Here is a 23,103-nt window from a genome sequence, read left to right as displayed (position 1 = left end):
TCCAAACAATCAGGTTATCGCACAAAATATAAATAAATTACATTTTACAAGGATGTCAGTAAGTGCAAAAAAACAATATCCTCCTTCCTGTCACCCAGACAACGTTTGGTATCAGATTAGCATTCACTATTGATAAATTTATCACATAGCTTCAAAATACAAATGTTTCTGTCTCATTCACATCTCCAGGCAAACCCAGTGTTTGAGATTACAACAGGAAACACAGTAAACAGTCTTCCTTCCTGCATCTGCCATTCAGGGTTCGTATATCAATTAAATCAGGTACATGAAACAGGTTCCAAGCCCATAGACCCCGTGATTAGCATCTTTCTCTAAGGAACTTACACATCAAAAGGTTTTGTCATTCACACCTCTCTGCTAGGACAGGGCCATTAGCATGCCACTTCCTACTGACAGGAGATGATTATTCAGGCAGCTATAGTAACTGCATTTTTCCTTTAAATACATTTTAGTTAAATACATGTGTTTCCCTTTAAATATACTCTGAGCCTGTGCCCTGCACAGGCTCCACATACCTAGGCACTGCAGTGCCTTACAACACACTATATATGTGATTACATTTAAAACAATGTTTTTGTTTCTCTAAATACTGTCCCCTAGCCCTGCAGCCTGGCCGCTAGGACTCTGTCTGTGCTGGAGGTATGGGGCTGGCTTCCCCCATCCTCCAGCCTGCCTGTAATGCCCGTCACTGGGGTCCAGGGAGCTGGCTCTCCCTGTCCCCCCAGTATGGCACTCACTCAGTGGCCTCCTCTCCCCCGGCGCGCGCACACAGATCAGCGCGCCGGGGAGCTCCCTCACTGCCGCAGTCGCTGGAGAGGTCCGGGACCGCGGCACACAATTTAAAAATACATTTTTAAAGCATTTTAAACACCTGGCGCCTAGCGCCCTATACATTTTAAATATAGCACCAAGCGCCCATTGTCCTTATAATGGCGCCGGGCACTAGGGGTTAACCCCTTCAGTGCCGCGGCAGCCATTGTCCACGTGGGCTGGGGGTCTCTCCGGCCACAAACTCTGATAATCCTGTGTTCTTCTGCAGTCCTCTCTGAGAAGCTTGGAGTCGGCAGGCAGGTCCGTTCTGCGCATGAGCCGGCAACGGAATTCAGGAAAGGCTGCAGTGGCTGCTGGTACATAGTGTGGCACAGCCAAAATGGATGACGGGCAGTAGACAGGGAGGAAGCAACTTCCCTATCCTTTTTACATTGTAGTACAGATAACGCCATCCTGGGATGGGGAATCTGTGCACAGCAGTGGAACGGAAAGTAGAGTTTTCCGTTCTTTTATGAATCACATTCACAATACAAAAGTATGGTAATACAATTCAAACATGGTAAGTAATGAACTTCTCCACAATAACCCGCTTTCTGAATAGAACAAAACAGAGAAAAGCCCAGAACCTCTGCTCTTTGAATGTACAGTACCCCACAGCCTGTAAACTGACAGGAGCTGATCGGTTGGTACTTTATTTCTATCTACCTTAGCTCTCACCAAGCTTTGATACATATGCCCATACTTGCCTACTCTTACGGAACCTGTGGGAAAGTAGGCTCCCCTTACACATTCTGTCCACTAACTAGACAAGTGGATAGAATTAGGCAATAAATACAGTAAAGCTGGGTGGTGGTGGGGCCTAATGATGCAATTCTATGATAATCGCATCATTTTAGCCCTGCCTCTTATTCAAATATTTGTGAATCACAGTATTTTGCTGCGAGATGGTGGGGCCTAATGACATTACTGGCCCGGCCCCGTCCTCAACCAATCCCACCTGCTTCTCCCCTCCAGGCTTCTCCCGGAGAGAGAAAATATAAAAGTCTGTAGTCATTCATATGACCAGGTGCATCAGAATATTAATAGGTTGGGGGGGGGGGGGGGGGCAAGTTAGGATCCTTATTTTGGTGCACCCCGGGGGCGGAGGCGGTTCCACTGTGGGGAGGAAGTAGGGAGATAGAGGGAGAGTGTCAGGGATAAAAATAGGGAGAGAGAGAGGGACAGTGTCAGGGAGAGAGCAGAGCAAGAGGAGAGAATGTTATGGAGAGAGTGGGACAGGGAGAGAAAGATGGAGTGAAGCGAGTGGGAGAGACACGGAGATGGGCACTCCTCTGCATGCCCCCTAAACAACGGCAAACTGCGGCACTGATCTGCTGGGAGTCGGGGGTGGGTGAGTGCTGCTTGGTCTGTGCTCTGCACAGAGGCTGTGATGTGCAGTCTTTCAACTGACAGCACATCGCACCTCCTGTACATCAACCGGCGCCTCTCATGTTGGGAAGGCGAGCAGCCCCCTTAGCCCCCCCAATCCAGTGCCTCTGAATATGCACCTTTATCTCTCTCCAAGCTTTGAGAAATCTTCTGCATAGTCTGTAAAGAACTGACCTTCCATATTACTGTCAGAACAGGCTATTTTTGTTGATCCATTGGACTCCGACCAACCGAAGGAGCAGATGCCCCTGAGTGCTGGAAACAAGGAGGACGAAGATAATTCCTTTTCATATATTTATTAAGGATAACAGATCAGAATGAGACTGTAGGAAGACTGAGACTATTTAGTTCAGGATTGGGAAACTGCAGGGAATGAAGTCACTGAATGATACGAGGCCGAGATTGAAGAACTGTGATGAATATGCTTTAGATGATACAAAGACATGACTGAAGAACTGTGAAGTTGAGTTGTTGAGTGATGCGAAAGCGAGGCTGAAGAACTGTGAAGATTGATAGTTGGATGATGTGAAAACATGAATGTGGAACTGTGAAGACTGGTTGCTGGATGATGTGAGGACATGAATGAAGAACAGTTATGACTGGTTGCTGGATGATGTGAAGACGTGAATGAAGAACTGTGAAGACTGGTTGCAGGATGATGCAAAGACGTCAATGAAGAACTGTGAAGGCTGGTTGCTGGATGCTGCGAAGACGCGTATGAAGAACTGTGAAGACTGGTTGCTGAATGATGCAAAGACATGAATGAAGAACTGTGAAGACTGGTTGCTGGATGATGCGATGACGTGAATGAAGAACTGTGGAGACTAGTTGCTGGGAGATGCGTACACGTGATTGAAGAGCACAGGCTGAAGCTGGTGGACCACCGCAAGAATTCGGCAGAATCCAAAGGCACCAATGGGAGAGCGGTTGACTGTGACTGCGCACTGGAGAGCTGGCGAGCGTTGTGCAGTGAGAGTCGGCTGAGAACTCAGAGAGCCTGACGGGACTGATCAACAAGAGACGCACAGAACAAACTGCGGGAGCAGAGAGCTAAGGCACAGAGTAACCACAACAAAGCACTGGCACAGAATGCAATAATCCCAGACTATTTATAGGCAGCAGAAAAACAGGATTGGCTGACACTCACCCATCCAGCTAGTTTCCAACATGGCAGCTCCCAGCACTGCAGACGCACCGGGAAGCTGCAGGCCACAAGGTCCTCCCTCCAGCCTCAGGAAGCCGCCACTCCCGCCGCCGACCTAGCCGCATCCATGTGTGGCCACAGGGTGCCGCAGACAGCCGCACCAACAGAGGATGGATCCCGGGACCTGCGGCATGACAATTAACATCTGTTACATTCAACCCCTCAATTTAGATGTAGAATTGCATATAGGTTTGCCATTCCAAAGTGTAAGAAATATATGTCTATTCTCCAAGTAACTGAGAGACTTTTTTAAGCTTGTAGCCTTATGTAGAAAATAAATTGATACAATTCCTAATTAAAGAACAGCCCAGTGTCACTAAAGACTTCTGTCTTTCTAGGCAGAGTCCAATGTATTTTTTTTACTACAAACCTTCCACATTATTCTTATGATCTTACACTGATCCTCAGTTTTGTTTTGTTTTTAGTTTTTTTGCTTTTCCTCTTAAATGGTGGCAGGGCTAAGTCTTCCTGGTTGTAGTCACACAGCATTTCTCCAACCTAGGGACAGTAGTAAAAGTACATTTAAAGTCACAACATAGGCTACGGCAGTGATGGCTAGCCTTGACACTCCAGCTGTTGTTGAACTACACATCCCAGCATGCCCTGCATCAGTTTTGCTATTTGGCCATACTAAAACTGATGCAGGGCATGCTGGAATGTGTAGTTCAACAACAGCTGGAGTGTCAAGGTTAGTCATCACTGGGCTACATGCAGCATGTGTGAAGAAGCGTCTTGGCTCAGTGGTATTGAAAGCGCTGAAGGTCTTTTCAACAACCAGCACGTAGAAGTGTCCATGTTTTTTTTTTTTTCTTTTGCTTAAAATAGCAAATTAAGTAACTTTTAGGCATACATCTAATAATCATTTTCCTAGCTGTCCTCCTACAAATCTATATTTCATTTTCAAAATCTATCTAGAGGGTAGGCAAGCATTGCTCCTAGAACCTTCACATGTCATGTGATTGAACATCATTTTATAGTGCACAGAGCTCAAAGGGTCATTCCAGAGACTCTCTGCTACAAAATCAGGTGCTTGTGTTGTGGTTGCCACGTCGATGGCATTTTAGTTTGGTTATATATAGGTACATGTCAAATATATATTAAAGTATATTATATAAACATCACACTGTACTGCTTAATGAGAACTGGGCAGCACTGAGTTGCATATGAGGCGGTACAAGCCTTCATAAGTGGCCATCTGCTCCATCCTGTCTAATGACTCATTAGTCCCTTTTCTGCGTTATGCAACACTAATTGGCCCCAGCTCTAATTCTGCTTGTGCCCCACTAAGATTCACCCATGTCCCAGATCTTACTTAATATATGGGTTGGTGGGAAAGGGAATGTTTTAGTGGGAGACTCAAGACATGATGTATTATGTGCTTAATAAGATATATGAGAAGTGTTTTCAGGTGAGTGAGGGTTTGAGCAGTATGCAGTGTCTATTCAAAGAGCATGTACTGTCTTTAGTCAGATTAATTGTGTTCAATTATTTAATACAAAATTATTTTTGAGATTAAGGATAATACGATGCCCCTTTGAACGTTAGTAAGATTGTGCATGTATCCACTGAAATGTAATGAGTTATTCAATATTACTTTCAGTTATTGTACAACTTGTAAAGGAATCCAGGTCAGTTCAGTGATTGCCACTGTTATCAACACTGCAGTATTATTATAAGTAAAACTGAAATTTACCTGCCCTCCAATGGTAATTGCTATTGGTGGTGGTAGGAGTGAATCTAAAGTTTAAGGGAAGAAGTGCGGGAACTGAATGTCCCCTTTCAGGACACCCAAAGATATGTGTGCACTTTAAAGCTGGAGAGTCCCATCATTTTCTAGTTATTTGTAGCAATTTGCAAAGCACCAAGAAACACCCCATAACAATTGTTCACCTAAGTGTCCAATGTGCATTGTATAAAAATATTAACATTTTCTCAGCAACAAAAAGGACTAGGGGAAATTCAGATACCTGTTATGACATTCAATTATCTTTTATACTACATCAGACTACATAAAATATATTTACATCTTTAAAAATACTTTGTCTTTCAGGGGAACATGTTCCTTTTCTCAAGTGTGGAAGTGACCCTTTCATTAGTGACATTTATTATTGTCCTGTTATTAATGATGACAATCTTTAGAAAAGGCAAATGTATTCCTGGACCATGGGGTGTGCCTATCCTGGGAAATATACTGCAGATGAAAGATTTACCCCACGTGTTCTTTCATAAAATGAGCAAGAAGTATGGAGATGTGTTTCTCATAAAGCTAGGAATGGTGCCAGTTGTGGTGGTGAGTGGCTTGGAGACTATTAAAATGGTTTTATTGAAGGAAGGAGAGATATTTGCTGATCGTCCAAAGCTCTACAGTTTCACCTTGATAACTGATGGAACAAGTCTGACTTTTTCAGGAAAGTTTGGAGATGCCTGGAAACAACATAAGAAAATAGCAAGAACATCACTGAGGGAATTTTCAAGATCAACAAGATCTTTATCAGCATATTCAAGCCGCTTTGAAGAGTTTGTGACAGCAGAAGCTCAAGCTCTTGTGGAAACTCTGCTAGTAAATTCTGAAAAGGGCTACTTTGATCCAGCACAAAATGTCACATATGCTATAACTAATGTTGTTTCTGCAATTTGTTATGGAAAGCGTTATGACCATGACGATAAAGAGTTCCTTGAAATTATACGACTCGTCGACGAGGCGCAAGAAGCATCAGGAGCTGCAGCCCCTGCTGACTTTATTCCAATTCTACGTTTCTTTCCTCTACCTGGATTGAAAGCTCTATTAAAAGCAGTTGACTGTTTTAACAACTTTACTAAAAAACGTGTAAAAGAACATTATGAGTCATATGATAAGGTTTGTAAAACTAAGATTCACACTAGTTTTAAGTATCTGTTTATTAATGACCAACTGTATGTACTTTGTTTCTAAAAGAATGAACATGTGGGTAACAGCTCCTTGGTGCTGGCAGTGTTTGGCTGGACAAAGCACTCCCTATCTAGTCTCTCTTTGCCTGGCAGCAGAACAGCTACATAAAAGCACCAGTCGCATTACTTTTCACAATGAAATACACATTTTACAAAAGTTTTTTTTTTTTTTTAAATGTCATAGCGTATAAAGGCTTTTTTTATATGAAATCATTAACAGATGCTTTTTAAAACTTACAACTGTATGATTCATATTATACATATTTGTTCTTTTTACTCTAGAACCATATGCGAGATATTACTGATGCCTTAATTTACTGCTGTAATGAAAGGAAATTAGAAGATAAATTACCAGCTTTATCAGATGCACAGATTTTATCTACGGTAAATGATATTTTTGGAGCAGGTAAGAAAATATAAATGTTCTTGTTTTCCTGAAATAATAGTCTTTTATGTACGAGCTAGTAAATTGATGGACCTGGCATCTGCTGAGTTAGCTCAGCTATCCTGCCACCTCTGCAGCTCTCAACCCTCTCTTTTCCTGCCTCATCCTATTCCTCCTGTCTGCACCCTTTCCTGACCCATTATACTTACACCCTCCTGTTTCTCTTTTCTCCCGTTGCTGCAGCACAAATGTGCATGGCTAACACAATTGGCATTGGGGCGTACACCGTGCCAGAGCCGCCATTAGGTCATTATTCAAGCATGAGATCATGGAGCATTTTTATAATAATAAATAAGTAAAGGGACCCAGCCGAGATCAAACTTAATACAGGATAGTAATGGGGGGTAGTTAGCATGAAACAAACTATTGATGATAATAATACCTAAATATTTGATCTGTGAGCTGCAAGAATTGAAAGGAAAATTAAGTTCCAATAATTGTTTTAGTTATGTGGGAATGAAAAAATCTAATCTCTCTGCGTTAGTCGCATTTAATTTGAAGTTGACAAGGATTGAGAAATATCATCTACATTGAATGCCAATTTGGGATCACCTCATAAAGTTTAGATACCTTTTATATGTACTGTAGATTCAAACACATTCTCAAAGCAAGGGGCTCTATGGTAAGGGCAAACAATAAAGAAGAGAGGGGACAATCTGGCCTCATGCCATTCACCACAGGGAAGGAGAGAGAGGTACACTCATAGCACTGAGATCGAAGGATTACGATATACTGCCGACATGCATGAAAGTTCACCCCATGTGGTCAAGTACTTTCTTTGCATATAAAGAGAAAAAAAGAGATGGCAACCTGAGCATTCAAAACATGATAGAATGAGGCAAAACCCACATGAACTGTATGCACATGAACAGGCAACCAAATTCAAACTATTGGCAAGGATTTTAGAAAAAAGATTTTCAGGTCCACATTCAACAGTGAGATGGGTTGATAGCTACAACAAAGGGAATTATCTTTGCCCTCTTTAGGAAAAAATAATATTCTAGCCCTCGTAGTTGCAGGTTCAAAATTACCTTCTAAAATCAAAGCTAAAGAGGGAAGTTAGTTTAGGGACTAGAGTGCAAGCTAACCTCTTATAGTAAGAAACTGAGAGGCCATCCAGACCAGGAGAAGAGCCAGGGGTGGATTTAGGGGTGAGGACATCCCTAGGCACAACAGTAATGCATCCCCCCTTGCCTAATTTTATTATTTTCATTGACTGGTTATAAGTTCTCATTTGATGATAGCAAATGTAATAAAATAATAAAAAAACACCACTATGAATTTTTTTTAGTCTTAGTTACTGTACTGTATGTATACATATTTACTAAGTAAGACAGCTTGCAGGGGTAGTATGTGCATGTCCAGTCCTACCCATTTACACTCCATTCAAGATAGCATGTGGTATACTACAGTAGAAATATTTAGCAGTTACTGGTACATTTCAGGCTGGCAGTACCAACACAAGCATCCAAGTGCCGGCCCCAAAACAAGTGCCACCCCTAGGCACATGCCTCACTTGCCTAATGGGAAATTTGCAACTGAGAAAAGCAAAAGCCACTTTCATGGAGACCATTGTTTCCTCCTCATAAATTGGAGAATTAAGAATAATTAATAATTGCTTTAGGGTAGAGTTTAGCGAGGTTACAAGACTGTAGCTAGCCATCAATAGCCAGATCCTGTTCAGGGAGGAGGTGAAAGGGTTCTAGGAGAGGGTTCTAGTTTGTACAAATTATGCTAGAAAGATTTCTTTTAAATTAATATGAATGATGAAGGACCTGGTTGGGAGCATTTCATATCAATGGGAACATTGCTTGATCACCAGGAGGGGGTCAGTCATATTACATTTTTCATAGAAATGATTTTGGGTCCATGTTAGGAATTTAGCAGCCATTTTCACCAAGACCACATTGAGTTGGCCCGGACAGTCGAGAGGGCTTTCAGATTGGTAGGAAGCAAGTACCCCTGATGTAAATGGAGAATTGAGAGAGGTTAAGACTGCAATTGATTGAATACTGTAGTTCCTGTTCTTCCTTGTATAGTACTTTGGAGCAGCAATACTAATAAGTTAACTTCTTAGGTTGGCCTTATTGTTATCCCAGAAAATAGATTGAGAAAGCCCCTGAGATTTATTGAAATTGAAGAACTCTATTAGCAAATAGTTGCTCATTTACAAAGATGCTATCTTTATGTGCATAGTTGTGTGCAGCAGCATAAATTTTAACACAAAACACACATCGCTTGCAAAACCAATGTAACACAGGGCCAGATGTAATGAAGTCCGAGTTGGCCGGAGGTGCGGGTTCCCGGCCAAACTCAGACCTATTTTTAAAGTGACCATCATGTACAAGGAAAAACCATGCCTTGTAAATGATTATGGCTTTAAAAATATGTCCGAGTTCGGCCGGAATCCCGCACTTCCGGCCAACTCAGACTTCATTACATCCTGCCCATAGTGTTTGTGTCTAAAAAATGTCTACTTAATATTTGTCAGGTTTCACTTTAAATTAAAGCTTAAGATTGATGTTGATCATTTTTGCCTGCTGTAAAGGCCATTGGTTTTGACCTTTCCGATCAAAATCAAAAGCAAATTGAAGTTAAAAAAAATAAAATAAAATACATAGGGTCCTCCCCAAATCTATGATCAGCCTCAGACCACTAAGCCTTGGCTGGTATTGAGAAATAGGAGGAAAAATGGTGTGGGGTTCCCCAATTTTTTAGTAACCAGCTCCAGGCTGTACCAGCCGGGGGGGGAGGGGGTGGTTGCTATAGCAGGGGACACAAAGCGTGGGACCCGCCCCCCCCCCTGCCGTAATTGCAGCTAGTCCCAAACTAATTAACCCAGGAATGGAATGTCTAAGAAAGTGAGTAACACCAAAAAATATAGTCTCCCCAAGGAAAACCAGCCCTGCTTATTATCCGTACCCATGGTGGCAGTTGGTGTGCAGGTAATTGTAATTAAAGAGTTAAATAATTTGTTTTTTACAGGTAGCCTACAAGTCCTGGAAAGCCTGGCCCTGCATGATAGCACTTTTTGAACCACAAATGCCAGCATACTCAGACAATCGGGGCCTACTGGCACCAGTAGTCAACCTGTAAAAAAATATTAAAATAAAAACAGTGCACACAGATGGTATGTTGCAATCATTTATTTAATAAACACAGCCCCACACACCTCTCTTTCAACAATTTATTACAGAGCCTCATCGCGAGAAAGATGACTGTGCGTCTGTGCAGATTCCAGTCTTCCTGTTCTCCATGGAGGCTTCATGCCCTATCCTAAGATGGTCATCTTGTCCTTACTGTATGATACACTGTGTACAGTGACATGGTGGGAGGAAAGTCTCCTTCCCTATGAAAGACCTGGTCATTACTTGCTATAGATCTATTCCAGCATCCTTGCACCGCTATCTGTTTTCAGCTTACAGTCACCATCTGGTGTGATGTATGAAACCCCGCTCTGATCAAGCTGTGCTCCATTACCAGTGTTCATGTAACAGTGAGTAGGGCTGTACCTGCTATCTATCAATAAACCAACACCTCTGGTTAAGTGATTAGGCTATTCATAGTTTAAGTCAACCACTGGTGTGGGTTGGGTTCGTGTGACGCCGGGATACCTGATTTTAGATGCCCGGCAGGGGGGTGGGGGGAGGCGCATGCAACGAATCCTGTTGCAGGCTTGGTGGTGAGCTGCGCTCACCACAGGTTCTATTTCCACTCTATGGGTGTTGTGGAATAGTCCCTGTTGGTTGGCATGCTGACCGTCGGGATTGTGAGGGGGCGGGATCCCCAGCAGGTTCCTGACAACTGGTCACATAACTACATCCAGGGGCATAGCCTGAACTTTGTGGGCCCCATAGCAACATTTTGAAGGGGCCCCTGTCCCAATGCCTCTAGAGAGATGCCTCTCTGCAGCTGTTTTTTATTTGTATACCCCATGACAGTGCCCTAGTACAGTTTCTGAACCGTAGTAGTATCCTAGTTAATGTTATGCCCCATTTTAGTGCCCTAGTTCATGTTATGCCCCATAGTAGTGCCCTACTTAATGTTATGACCCATAGTAGTAGCCTAGTTCATGTTATGCCCGCTAGTAGTGACCATCTTCATGTTATACCCCATAGTAGTTACCTACTTCATGTTATACCCTAGTAGTCACCTACAGTAGTTCATATTATGCCCCATGGTAGTGCCTTAATGTTATGCCCCAGAGCAGTGACCTAGTTCATGTTATACCCCATAGTAGTGACCATCTTCCTGTTATACCCCATGGTGGTGACCTAGTTCATGTTATACCCCATTGTAGTGTCTTTGATAATGTTATGCCCAATAGTAGTGCCCTAGATCATGTTATGCCCCATAGTAATGACAATCTTCATGTTATGCCCCATAGTAGTGACCTACTTCATGTTATACCCCATACAGTAGTAGTGACCTACTGTAGTTCAAGTTATGGGGCCTAACATTAGTGCCTTAATGTTATGCCCCATAGCAGTGACCTAGTTCATGTTATACCCCATAGTAGTGCCTTAGATAATGTTATGCCCCATAGAAATGCCCTAGTTCACATTATGTCACATTGTAGGACTACTAGTACACATTATGCCACACTACAGTACCTCCACTTGATATTGTGCCACATTACAGTGCCCCAGTTCATATTATGTAATACTATAATGCCATCCAGTTCATATTATGCCACACTATAGTGCCTCAACTTCATATTATGTAACACTATTGTGTCTCCACTTCATATTATGTTACACTATAGTGTCTCCACTTCATATTGTTCCACATTACAGTGCACCCAGTTCATATTATACCATATGTAACATTATAATGCCCTCCAGTTAATTTTATACCACATTAGAATGAACAGGTCCAGGGGCATACCTAAATATATTGCAGGCCTCAAGGCAAGTCTGTAAGGGCCCCTGCTGTAAGTACTACGCATATTTTTGAAAAATGTATGTAACACATGTAACTTTGACAGGGAAAGTGGACCCCTCTCAGCTCTGGGCCCCATAGCAGCTGCACCCTCTGCACCTATGGTAGCTACGCCCTTGACTACATCCCAGTGGTGTGTGCATTTTTAATTCTGTAATATCAACACCTGCGCACACATCATTTCCAACACAAATAACAGGGTCAAATGGCAGGATCATTCCCTATCACTCTTGATAGAAATGGATGGGGACACGCAGATTGTCTGAAAGTGTCTGGTTATGGACCTGGGGGAGGGCTCTACTCATTTTTTCAAATAATTTCTTTAACAATAATTAAGACTGCACAGATCTTAGTGATCATGCAGCACCTATACTTGTCAATGTAGAAATATTATTGATACAGTAGTTCAGGCCTGGCCAATCTGTTGCTTTCCAGCTGTTGTTAAACTACAAGTTCCAGCATGCCTTGCCACAGTTTTGCTATTAGGGAATGCTAAAACTGTGGCAGAGCATGCTGGGTTGTGTAGTTTCATAACAGCTAGAGAACCGCAGGTTGGCCAGGCCTGCAGTAGTTGCTCCAAATTTAGTGTTCCAAAGTCATTTTTTGGGTAAATTTGCCATTGGTTTTGACTTTAGTAAATGGTCACTTTCAGGGGAATATTAAGAGAAGGAGGGCCATGTGCAGTCTCCATCTAGACCCCCTCCTCTCTAGCCAGCAGCACAGTAGTTTCTGAGCATTAGGGTTACTAAGAGACCCTGATGCTGTGCCAGAAACTAGAGCACATGTACAGGATGCTGACATGGACATCTGGGGCATAAGTATTGAAAAAATGGGTGCAGGATGTGTGGTGTGGGCCCCCGTAGACTCAGGGTCCCATGTCCACTGCCCATTATAGATCGGTCGGTTTGCAACTCATGTAAAAATTACCAAAAGCTGAAAATTGACCTTTAGTTAATTTACCGCCTAGATTTTGCAGTAGAAGGATACACCTTTTTCACTCAAAGTATAGTGCTATCCATTTATGTTGAACCTTTATGTGCCACTTCACATACTAGATCTGAGTTGCATTAGATTTGTTACATCAGATTTGTCAATAATCTTAGCTATACCAAAACATAGCATTCCAAAAAATACTACTTTTTCAAAAAGTATTATTTATATTTTATTTTATTTTTCTTTGCTTTATTTATAGGTTTTGATACAGTATCTTCTGCTTTACGATGGTCATTACTATATGTGCTGAAATTTCCAGGAATTCAAGAAAAAATACATAAAGAAATTGGTAATGTTTCATGATTAGATATTATCTTATGTATACCATTATTAGGTTCCCTGCATTTTTAAAGGAGTTGTCCAACTTCCGATGCCTTTAATTTACATGCTTGCACATGCTTTCCTATAGAGGTTTAAGAAGAAATTACAGGGCAATTAGCGCTATAGTACTGTATATTCAAACATGATTAACCGTTTTTGGTCAATTTGTATTGCAATACTACTAAATCACAAAAAAAATGCAAAGTGTGTATTCTATTATAAATACATAGCTAAATCACAATAAAATATCAAATTATACTTAGCCTCCATTTGACACCTATTATTTCCATAATGTAATGACAAAAAATATGTGAAATTACAGTAAATTATTTCTGCATGTCTGGCTGGCTGCAGTTCTTTCACTTGCCACATTTTGCCCCACAAACACATTCCTGAAAAATAAATAATGTATTAAGTTTATCAAACTTCCAATCATTAAAAATTAATACAATATAGAATGACAACTGATAAAAAGGTTATAAAATAATGTATTTTACTTAACTTAATAAGAGTTACATACAAATATTTAGAATCTGCTAGAAGAAACCAATTGAACTCTGGTTTCTTACTATACATTCAGTTGCACTTCTCTTTCAACACAGTATTTAGCTTAAGGTGACTGGGGAACAATGTTTCTTCTGCCATCCTTTATTAAAAAAAAAATTATATGTCTTCTTCATTCCCGTTAAAATAAATACAATCTGTTGCTAACTTTAGACAGCAGATAGCAGTAGTACTTTAAGTATAAAAGATGTGATTATACATGTGTCAATAAGACTATATATAAGGCTTATATTATAAAGAGATATTGCTTTTATATTGTAGCAAAATAATTCAACAACGCATAATATATTTCTAACTACCCAATATCTTATCTAGTTTATGTATATTACAATGCAATCTGGGTATTTTCAAACATTTACTTATATCTCTAATGTTTGAGTTGCCAAATATTTACATTACAGTACATTTAATATATTCAATTGTAATACATTATTTCATACATATAATGTTTATGTGCTATCATTATAATTATACCTGCATTTGTTAGGTAAAACAAAATACATGCATTAAAGTAGTCATATATTAATACACTGTTTTGAACTACATGTGCAGTAAATGAAAATATCTAAAAACAAAAGGTAGAATTCTTTAGTCCACATTCTGATTGTATGTTTGAGCTATTTATGTTTGCTCAATTCAAGATGAAGCCATACTGATTGGTAATGTTAACAAGATGTATATACAGTAAATCTACAGTAATCACTTTGTATTTATTTTTTATTTTTCCTTATGCAATATACTGTAATTTGCAAGCCCATGTGTTTAACTATATGAAATTATATGCAAGGGTTTTAGGTAAATTTAAATACAAATATATAATGCAGCTCATTGAAAATAAATAGTATATTAATATGTCTGTGCAAATAGAATATTATACAGTAGTACGGCAGTGCTTGTAGCAAATTTCCAACAAAATCTTTAAAGAGATACAGTATGAGGCAAATGTAATAACATGTGCAATGTAGGCATCAGTGAGTTTCCAGCAAGTCTACTGTACATGACATTTTAAAGGGGAAATCATTTGAAAGCCAAAACCAGCCTGGTTTTGCCTTTAAAATGAGTGCCCCTTTAAAATAACAGACTAATCGGAAACTCACATATGCCTGCATTTTGCAGGCTATTACATTTATACCATTGTGTGTTCAGTGCTTCTAAAATGTGCCAGTTCTTACCAACATGGTATTTTCCATATACATCAGCTAATTCACAGGTTACCCAAGTTGGAAGTCTATAAATAAATATTTGTGATTCTTTTAGTACCCCTTTATGTTGAGAAACATGTAGCATTTATGTTTCTTTAAAAGTCATTATTATATTACTAATACAGTTACAATTGATTTAGTGTCATTGTGTTTTAGGTACTCGGTTTAAAAATAATAAATAAAAAATAAAACTATGAGTGGTGTGTCTTTGTACAGACAGTAAAATTGGACCTGGCAGGATTCCAAGATTTGAAGACAGAAGAGAATTGCATTTTACAGAAGCATTTATACATGAGGTCCTCAGGCATTCTTCATTTGCACCATTAACTCTGCCACACTGGTAATTTTTTTTAAATAATGCTCTAAAGTACTGTTTAGCAACTTCCACATATTGGGGGTCATTCAGGTGGCTATCGGCATGTGTGTACGAAGGGGTCCTGCGGCATAGGATGCATGCTGGCATCAGACTGTCATTGATTTACAGTCTCATGCCATTTCGGGGGTAGGGAGGGGGCAGCGACCGGCTCTATTTAGAAAAACGGAGGCGTGTCACCACTGTTTAGGGGATGGGAAAGGCCAGGGATCTCCATCATAGGACAGAGTTTCTGGCCTCTGCGACAGGCAACTTGCATGGTACCATGGGTGCTGTAAGCCACCCGACGGTGGGTGCCTAATACGATGCTGCATCCTAGGAAACAGCTCAGATTACTGGTGCAGCAGGAGCCGCCTGCCTGTAGTAGACGCCTCCTGCTGCATTTACATACAGAGCTATCCAGGGAAGCAGCGGGGATAGCAAATCCGACAACACCTTAATGACCTCCATTATTTTCATGTAAAATTGTGTCATTATTTTTATGAACAATATATTGCCTAACGACTTTACTTATATAAAAAAAACAGAATTTGTGATTGAATTAGGCTAAGAACATTTACTTAAAGCATGTCCAGTACAATTTTCTTTTAAAAAGATTAATTCATTTTTTTTTTTGTACAACATCGATGGTTAGTGACCATCAATGATCGGAACATCATGACCATCACAACTTCTTTTTCCAGGCACGTGATCCTCTCTGCAGCCTCTTCTGCAATCCTTATGAGAATCTACAGGGATTACTGATGTGAACAAAAAAATAGATTGTCCTTTTATTTAATGTCTCTGATACTAAACACTGGGATAATTGAATGCAATTATTACATCAATAAATCGTCCTATAATGGAGCGTTTCTGTATGCAGGGCCGGTTCTACACCTTGTGGCGCCCAGTGCGAAAGTTTCAACTGGCGCCCCCACAGCGGCAAAACAGGGGCGTGGCTTCATAGAGGAGGGTCGTGGCCACAGTTATGCCCCCAGTAGCTGTGCCCCCAGATTTGCCCAAAGTAGTTGTGCCCCCCCAGTTGATTTGCCCCCTGTAGCTGTGCCCCCTGTAGATTTGCCCCTAGTAGTTGTGCCCCCAGTTAATTTGCCCCCCGTAGCTGTTCTCCCTGTAGTTGTGCCCCCTGTAGCTGTGCCCCCTGTAGTAGTGCCCCCAGTAGCTGTGCCCCCAGTTGATTTGCCCCAGTAGCTGTTCTCCCTGTAGTTGTGCCCCCTGTAGCTGTGCCCCCTGTAGTAGTGCCCCCAGTAGCTGTGCCCCCAGTTGATTTGCCCCAGTAGCTGTTACCCCTGTAGTAGTGCCCCCAGTATGTGCCCAATGTAGTTGTGCCCCCTGAAAATGTGCCCCTTGTCGCTGTGCCCCCAGTAGTAGTGCCACTTGTATCTGTGCCCCCTGTATGTGCCACTTGTAGCTGTGCCCCCAGTAGTAGTGCCACTTGTAGCTGTGCCCCCTGTATGTGCCCCCAGTAGTAGTGCCACTTGTATCTGTGCCCCCTCAGTAGTAGTGCTACTTGTAACTGTGCCCCCTGTATGTGCCCCCAGTAGTAGTGCCACTTGTAACTGTGCCCCCAGTAGTAGTGCCACTTGTATCTGTGCCCCCAGTAGTAGTGCCACTTGTATCTGTGCCCCCTGTATGTGCCACTTGTAGCTGTGCCCCCTATATGTGCCCCCAGTAGTAGTGCCACTTGTAGCTGTGCCCCCTGTATGTGCCCCCAGTAGTAGTGCCACTTGTATCTGTGCCCCCTCAGTAGTAGTGCCACTTGTAACTGTGCCCCCAGTAGTAGTCCCACTTGTAACTGTGCCCCCAGTAGTAGTTCCACTTGTATCTGTGCCCCCAGTAGTAGTGCCACTTGTAGCTGTGCCCCCTGTATGTGCCCCCAGTAGTAGTGCCCCCTGTTGTAGCGCCAGTTTGAAACCCTAAAAGAAAAACCACAATACTTACCAGCCTCGCTCTTGCTTCCGGACCGCTGTTGCTGCTGCCTCCGGGCGCCGGCTCATCTCTATGGGAGAGACGTCATGACGTCTCTCCCATAGCAGCGCCGCACTGACACTAGGGGTCAATTTTGACCTCTAGTGTGAGTAAGCAACGCCGGCTGCAGTGGGCGCACACGGCGCTCGCTGCAGCCGGGAGCCGGGGAAGGAGGGAGGATACTTCGTAGCGGCTCTTGCCACGGCGGCAGCTCCCTCAGGGTAGCGGTGCCCCGGGCAAAAAGCCTGCTTGCCCGTGGCAAGAGCCGCTACTGCCTGTATGCAGCCTTTGTAATGCTCTCACTTTTTACAAGAGTATTTGCATTTATCAGTTGCTGCTTCAGAAAGTTTTGTTTTGCTCTCCTGTTCATAGACTCCAGATTTGTTACTCTTTCCCACATAGACTCCAACTTTGTTACCTTCTCTAGCCCATAGACTCCAGATTTGTTACTCTCTCCCACCATAAATTACAACTTTGTTACCCTCTCCAACCATAAACTTCAACTTTGCTACCTTCTCCAACTTAATTACTCAAGCAATTCAGCATTGCTCTGGTTCGGAGCCAGCTGTCCACACGATAATTAACATTGCTACAGAAGTAGCAGTGATATATACTGCTGATCCTGCCAAGTGCACTTGCTTGATCTGAATTCCCACATGTGCATGGTTGCAAGAGACACAGGACAGGATGGGGAAGAGGGATCCAATTGAATCCCTCTTTGAAAACCTGAACTCATCCCATAGGCATGTGAGGGGCTATGGGAACCAATGCCATCTGCAGATTGTATATAGTAGGTTCCCGCGGCCCGCCTGAAAACTTGCAATTTTTGGAGTTTGCTGAAAATTAGTTTTGGTGAAAATGAATATGCCCTTGTAGTGACATAGTTCAGTAAATATATATTTAGTTTATGCAGGGCCGGATTAACAATGGGGCGGATGGAGCTGCAGCTCCAAGACCCCCATTGAAAATAGGCCCAGAGGATCCTCTGCAGTGCAGGCAGCCAGTGCTGACAGGAAAAAACTATTTCCTGTCACCACATACAGTAGCTCACTCACCTCCTGATTCACACCCACCCAAAGTGGTTAGCTGTCCTGATCACCCTGAAACTGCCTTTCCGTATCCGAGGCTCCGCCCCCGGGTCCGTCCGAAGCTCCGCCCACATGCAGCCCGAGGCCCCGCCCCCATGCAACCCGAGGCCTTCCTCATCCAAAATAAATGCTTATGGTTACCATTCCTGCTGCAGTTTCCCAACTATAAAATGCCTCATGAGGAGGGGAAGGGTCTGTGCAGGAGGCTGCTGTCTTTCAGGAGAGCTGGGTCGGTGGATGTCAGAGCTGAGGGCATGCAAAACTATGTGAGTAGCAGCCCACACCAGGCCCTGAGGTCTCCTCTCTTCCTATGTAAGTGCATACCCTCAGTTTTGCGTTTTGTGTGTGTGTGTGTGTGTGTGTGTGTGTGTGTCAGTACTGTAAGTGGTGTCTGTGTCAGTAAGTTTTGGGCTTTGTGTGTGTGTTTGTCAGTAAGTAGTGTCTGTGTCAGTAAGTTTTGCGTTGTGTGTGTGTGTGTGTGTGTGTGTGTGTGTGTGTGTGTGTGTGTCAGTAAGTAGTGTCTGTCAGTAAGTGGTGCCTGTGTCTGTAAGTTTTACGTTGTGTGTCAGTAAGCAGTGTCTGTCAGTAAGTGGTGTCTGTCAGTAAGTGTTATGTTGTGCGTGTGTGTGTCAGTAAGTAGTGTCTGTGTCAGTAAGTTTTGCGTTTTGTGTGTGTCAGTAAGTAGTGTCTGTCAGTAAGTGATGTCTGCGTCAGTAAGTTTTGCAATGTGTGTGTGTCGGTAAGTAGTGTCTGTGTCAGTAAGTATTGTGTTGTATGTGTGTGTGTCAGTAAGTGGGTTCTGGCAGTAAGTGTTGTCTGTGTCAGTAAGTATTGTGTTGTGTGTGTCAGTAAGTGGGTTCTGTGTCAGTAAGTTTATCTGTGTTGTGCATGTGTGTCAGTAAGTAATGACTGTCAGTAAGTGGTGACTGTGGCAGTAAGTTTGTGTGTGTTGTGTATGTCAGTAAGTTGTGTCTGAGGCAGTGTCAGTAAGGGGTATCAGTCATTAAGTGGTGTCTGTGTTAGTTTATCTGTGTTAGTAAGCAGTATATGTGTTGTGTGTGTGTGTGTGTGTGTGTGTGTGTGTGTCAGTAAGTAGTATCTGTATCAGTAAGTTGTATCTGTGTCAGTAAGGGGTGTGTATTAGTATGTATGTATGTGCCAATAAGTGGTATCTGTCAGTAAGTATTGTCTGTGTCAGTAAGGTGTGTCAGTAAGTGTGTCTGTGTCAGTAAGGAGTGTCTCAGTAAGTGGTCTGTGTCAGTAGGTTGTATCTGTGTCAGTAAGGGGTGCCTGTCAGTAAGTTTGTATGTTCCAATAAGGGGCATCTGTGTCAGTAAGTGGTGCCTGTGTCAGTAAGGGCTGTCTGTGTTAGTAAGTGGTATCTCTCAGTAAATGTGTTTGTATCAGTAAGGAGTGTCTGTGTACAGTATGTAAATGTGTGTGTGTCAGTAAGTATATATCTGTGTGTTTGCGTCAGTAAGTGCAATCTGTGTTAGTAAGTGGTATCTGTCAGTAAGTGTGTCTGTCAGTAACAGGTGTCTGTGTCAGCAAGTGTGTCAGTGTCAGTAAGAGGGGTCTTTGTCCGTAAGGGCTATCTGTGTCCATAAGAGGTGTCTGTATAGGTAAGTGGTGTCTGTCAGTAAGGGGTGTCCGTGTCCAGGGCCGCCATCAGGGGAGGGGGCTGCTGGGACAGGAGTACCTGGCCTGGATAGAGAGGGGGGCTACCTCTGGCTCCTATAGTAGGGGCTGACACTGCACTTAAACTCTGGCTGGCCCGCAAAGGGCTCATCTTCCAGCTCAGATGTGGCCCGGTAACCACCCTCTTGTGTGTTCCCAGCCAGCCTGGCAGCCCACCATGTGCAATCTGTGGATGCCTGAGATGTCCCTGGGCCAGTAGAGTGCTTTGCGGCCAGCATCATATCACTGGTGAGGACCTTTGTATTAATGTTGCCGCTGAGAGGGGAGTGTGTGTGTGTGTGGTGGGGGGGAGGTCACTGAGAAACAGAGGGGAATGTCAGTAAGGGATGTCTGTTTTTAAATATGTATGTGTCAATAAGTGGTGTCTGTGTCCGCAAGGGCCAGCTGTCAGTAAGTGGTGTGTGTCAGTAAGGTGCGTCAGTGTTTCTGTCAGTAATAGTGTTCCCTCTAGAAATTGTAGAGGGCAGGGCGCCGGCCTGCAGGGGCATATGTGTGCATGTGCGTCAGGAAAGGGGGCATGGCCATGCAAATTAGGGGGGGGGTCAGCGAACGTCATTTAAGTGGGCGATGCGGCCCACAGACGTTACTACAGGGGGGCTTGGGTGGCCGGCGGCATCACTGTTGGGGGCGTGCCCAACACCTACGGAGGTACTGGGCTTTCCCCAAGCTGTCTCCTGTAGCGTGAATGGATGCCGTGCGCATTCGCACGGCCTCTTTACACGCTGGGAGGGCAGGAAGTGGACGGCTGTTTTAGCAGGGCGCCACAGAAAGGGTGGATTTTGCCCTTAAAAAATCGGGCAGGGTGTGGCGCCCTGCTAAAACAGCCTAGCGTGAACACTAAGTAAGTGGAAAATTTAATTAAGGGGTGCCTGTGCCCATATGTGATATCTGTCAGTAAGTGGTGTCTATGTCAGAAATGTGTCTGTGTAGGTGTCAGTAAGTATCAGTAAGTGTGTCAGTAGGTGGTGTGTGTTAATAAGTGTGTCAGTAAGTGTCTGTGTCAGTAAGTGGGTCTGTATCTGTATTTATGTCAGTAAGGGGTGTCTGTTGGTAAGTGGTGTCTGTCTGCAAGTGTGCCTGTGTCAGTAAGTGGTATCTGCATCAATAAGTATCTGTATCAGTAACTGTGTGCCATGAGCCCTCAGCTGCTCTCTATTGCCCCCATCTTTTCTAATCTTTCCATACCTGCTCTGTTTTGCCCCATTGTTTCTCCCTTTTCCACCTAATTTGCATGTTGATACAGCTCTTTGTTTCATATGGCGGTCACTGTGATGCTCTCTGTATTATATGCTGGTCACTGAGATGATTTCTGTATCATATGGTGGTCACTGTGATGCTCTCTGTATTATATTGTAACCCTGATTTAGGGTTTAAACAACACTTATACTGAGGTAGTTATAATATGGTGACTAAAATGGAGTATAAGCATATATATTATTCACATAAAAGTTAATGGAAGTTGTAATACTGTATGCATGTTTTGAGGTAAATAATACAGTTCACATATATGTAATTGTATGTACATTGATGTAAATGTAGTGGTGAATACAATTAAGGCTTATTTTATGGTTTCACAGTGTATCTAAAGAGTTAATGTCCTTGTGCTCCTAACTGTCAATCACCTAGTGGGGTGATTGCCAGTGGGCGGGGCATCACCTCAGAGTGGGTCATGTGACTACTAGAGAGGGGTGGAGAGGTGCTGTGAGTGTAGCTGGGGGAGAGACTGCATATCCCTTGGTGAGAGGACATAGTTTTTTGCTGCTCCGGCCGTCGCCCGCATTAGAGCTGAGCGGTACACATTGCAGCGGCCAGAGGGGGCTTAGTGTGTGTAGCCAAAACAGGGCTTCCTTACTGTAAAGGTGGTGACAGCAGCATTGAGACTCAGCACTGTTCATAGAACCCGGCATCAGCGCTAGTCAACTCACCCAGCAGTATTTGAAAGGCGCATCTATGACATGGAGGCAGAGAGGGTTCCTTCCTACCTATTACCGGCACAGACTCTGACAGCCACAACAAAGAAGCCAGGACCAGCAGCAGAGGCTCCATTCTGTGTGGCTGTAAGTGTAAGGGAGGAGTAGGGGGAGCAGCCTGCAGCAGCATCACTAGATCGTAGAAGTGTGAGTGTATAATCCAGCCATTTATATTACCCCTACACTAAGCACAGCAAGCCATAGGTGACTATGGTACATAGTCAATTTCATATTGGGACTAAGGACTCCAGGGCTAGGCCGCAATAATGGCTATTAAGCAGGAGGACAGTAATGGGTCACAGTAGTCAGAGTGACCTATAATTACAGTTCCATGTATGGCTTAATCATAATGCTAAGGAGAAGGTAGAAAGCACTGGGTATATATATGTAACAGGAGGAGTGGAGTGAAACTTGAACTGTTTAATGCTTCATAAATACAGTTTTAAAGCTCCCCCATATATCAGCATCACATCAGTCAAAGGAGAGCCAGAGACATTGTTCCGCAGCGCTAAATAGAAAGTAACACCCAAAAGCTGCCACCTAATGTGTGTATTTATGCCCCTGAATTAGCAGAATTAGAGTCAAGGACATTAAAGGTAGCCATACTACAGTGACATTGGATGAATGTTAAAGCCTCTTAGCCACAAAGGATTAGAATATCATCCCGATTCAAGGACTAGCTTGTGGCACTTTAATACAACTGTGTTATATGTATATTCGTGAACCCGTAAGAAGGACTGACACGTAAGAGACTATTAGTTTTAAAGTTAAAGGATTTGAGCTCGCTGTGACTATGATAAGAGAAACCATCTCTTGCAGATATATTTAATATAGACTCATCCTAAGAGACAACAATAATTTGAGGCATACAGGAATCGAAAAGCTATATATGCTCTGAAATATAGAAAGCATCAGCTACTTCAAATGGACACAAGGACGCAGCATAACAAAGGTTTATCATACCAGCTTCTTAGGAGTTTAGTTTAATACTGGACAACTACGGTAACATTTTTACTGAGGAAAGGATACAGATTCCTTGGTAATCAACTGTTGATGTTACTATATATGAGCTAAATAGGTACTTTCTGTTATCTGCCAAGGAGGAACTATAAGTAACCTTATAGGAGAAAGTAATCGCTACCATAAGTAGACTGAGCCAAACATCTTTCTCTTTAACTGAAGGGAGAACTG

The 23,103-nt window shown here is 42.8% G+C and overlaps 1 protein-coding gene across 7 annotated transcripts in view; it reads left to right on the top strand.

Moving 5' to 3' along the window:
* LOC134895878 (cytochrome P450 1A1-like) overlaps positions 1-23,103 on the top strand; it is a 124,359-nt gene that overhangs the window by 85,202 nt on the left and 16,054 nt on the right. For all 7 annotated transcript variants that reach the window (XM_063913875.1, XM_063913877.1, XM_063913871.1 and 4 more), the window contains 4 exons: positions 5,475-6,281; positions 6,635-6,758; positions 12,931-13,020; positions 15,035-15,158. In XM_063913875.1, coding sequence (XP_063769945.1) covers positions 5,481-6,281; positions 6,635-6,758; positions 12,931-13,020; positions 15,035-15,158 — 1,139 coding nt within the window. In that variant the 5' untranslated portion in view covers positions 5,475-5,480. The remainder of the gene's footprint in view (positions 1-5,474; positions 6,282-6,634; positions 6,759-12,930; positions 13,021-15,034; positions 15,159-23,103) is intronic.

This window comes from Pseudophryne corroboree, chromosome 1, assembly GCF_028390025.1.
Source record: "Pseudophryne corroboree isolate aPseCor3 chromosome 1, aPseCor3.hap2, whole genome shotgun sequence".
Lineage (NCBI taxonomy): Eukaryota > Metazoa > Chordata > Amphibia > Anura > Myobatrachidae > Pseudophryne > Pseudophryne corroboree.
This window is presented reverse-complemented; position numbering and strand designations above follow the sequence as displayed.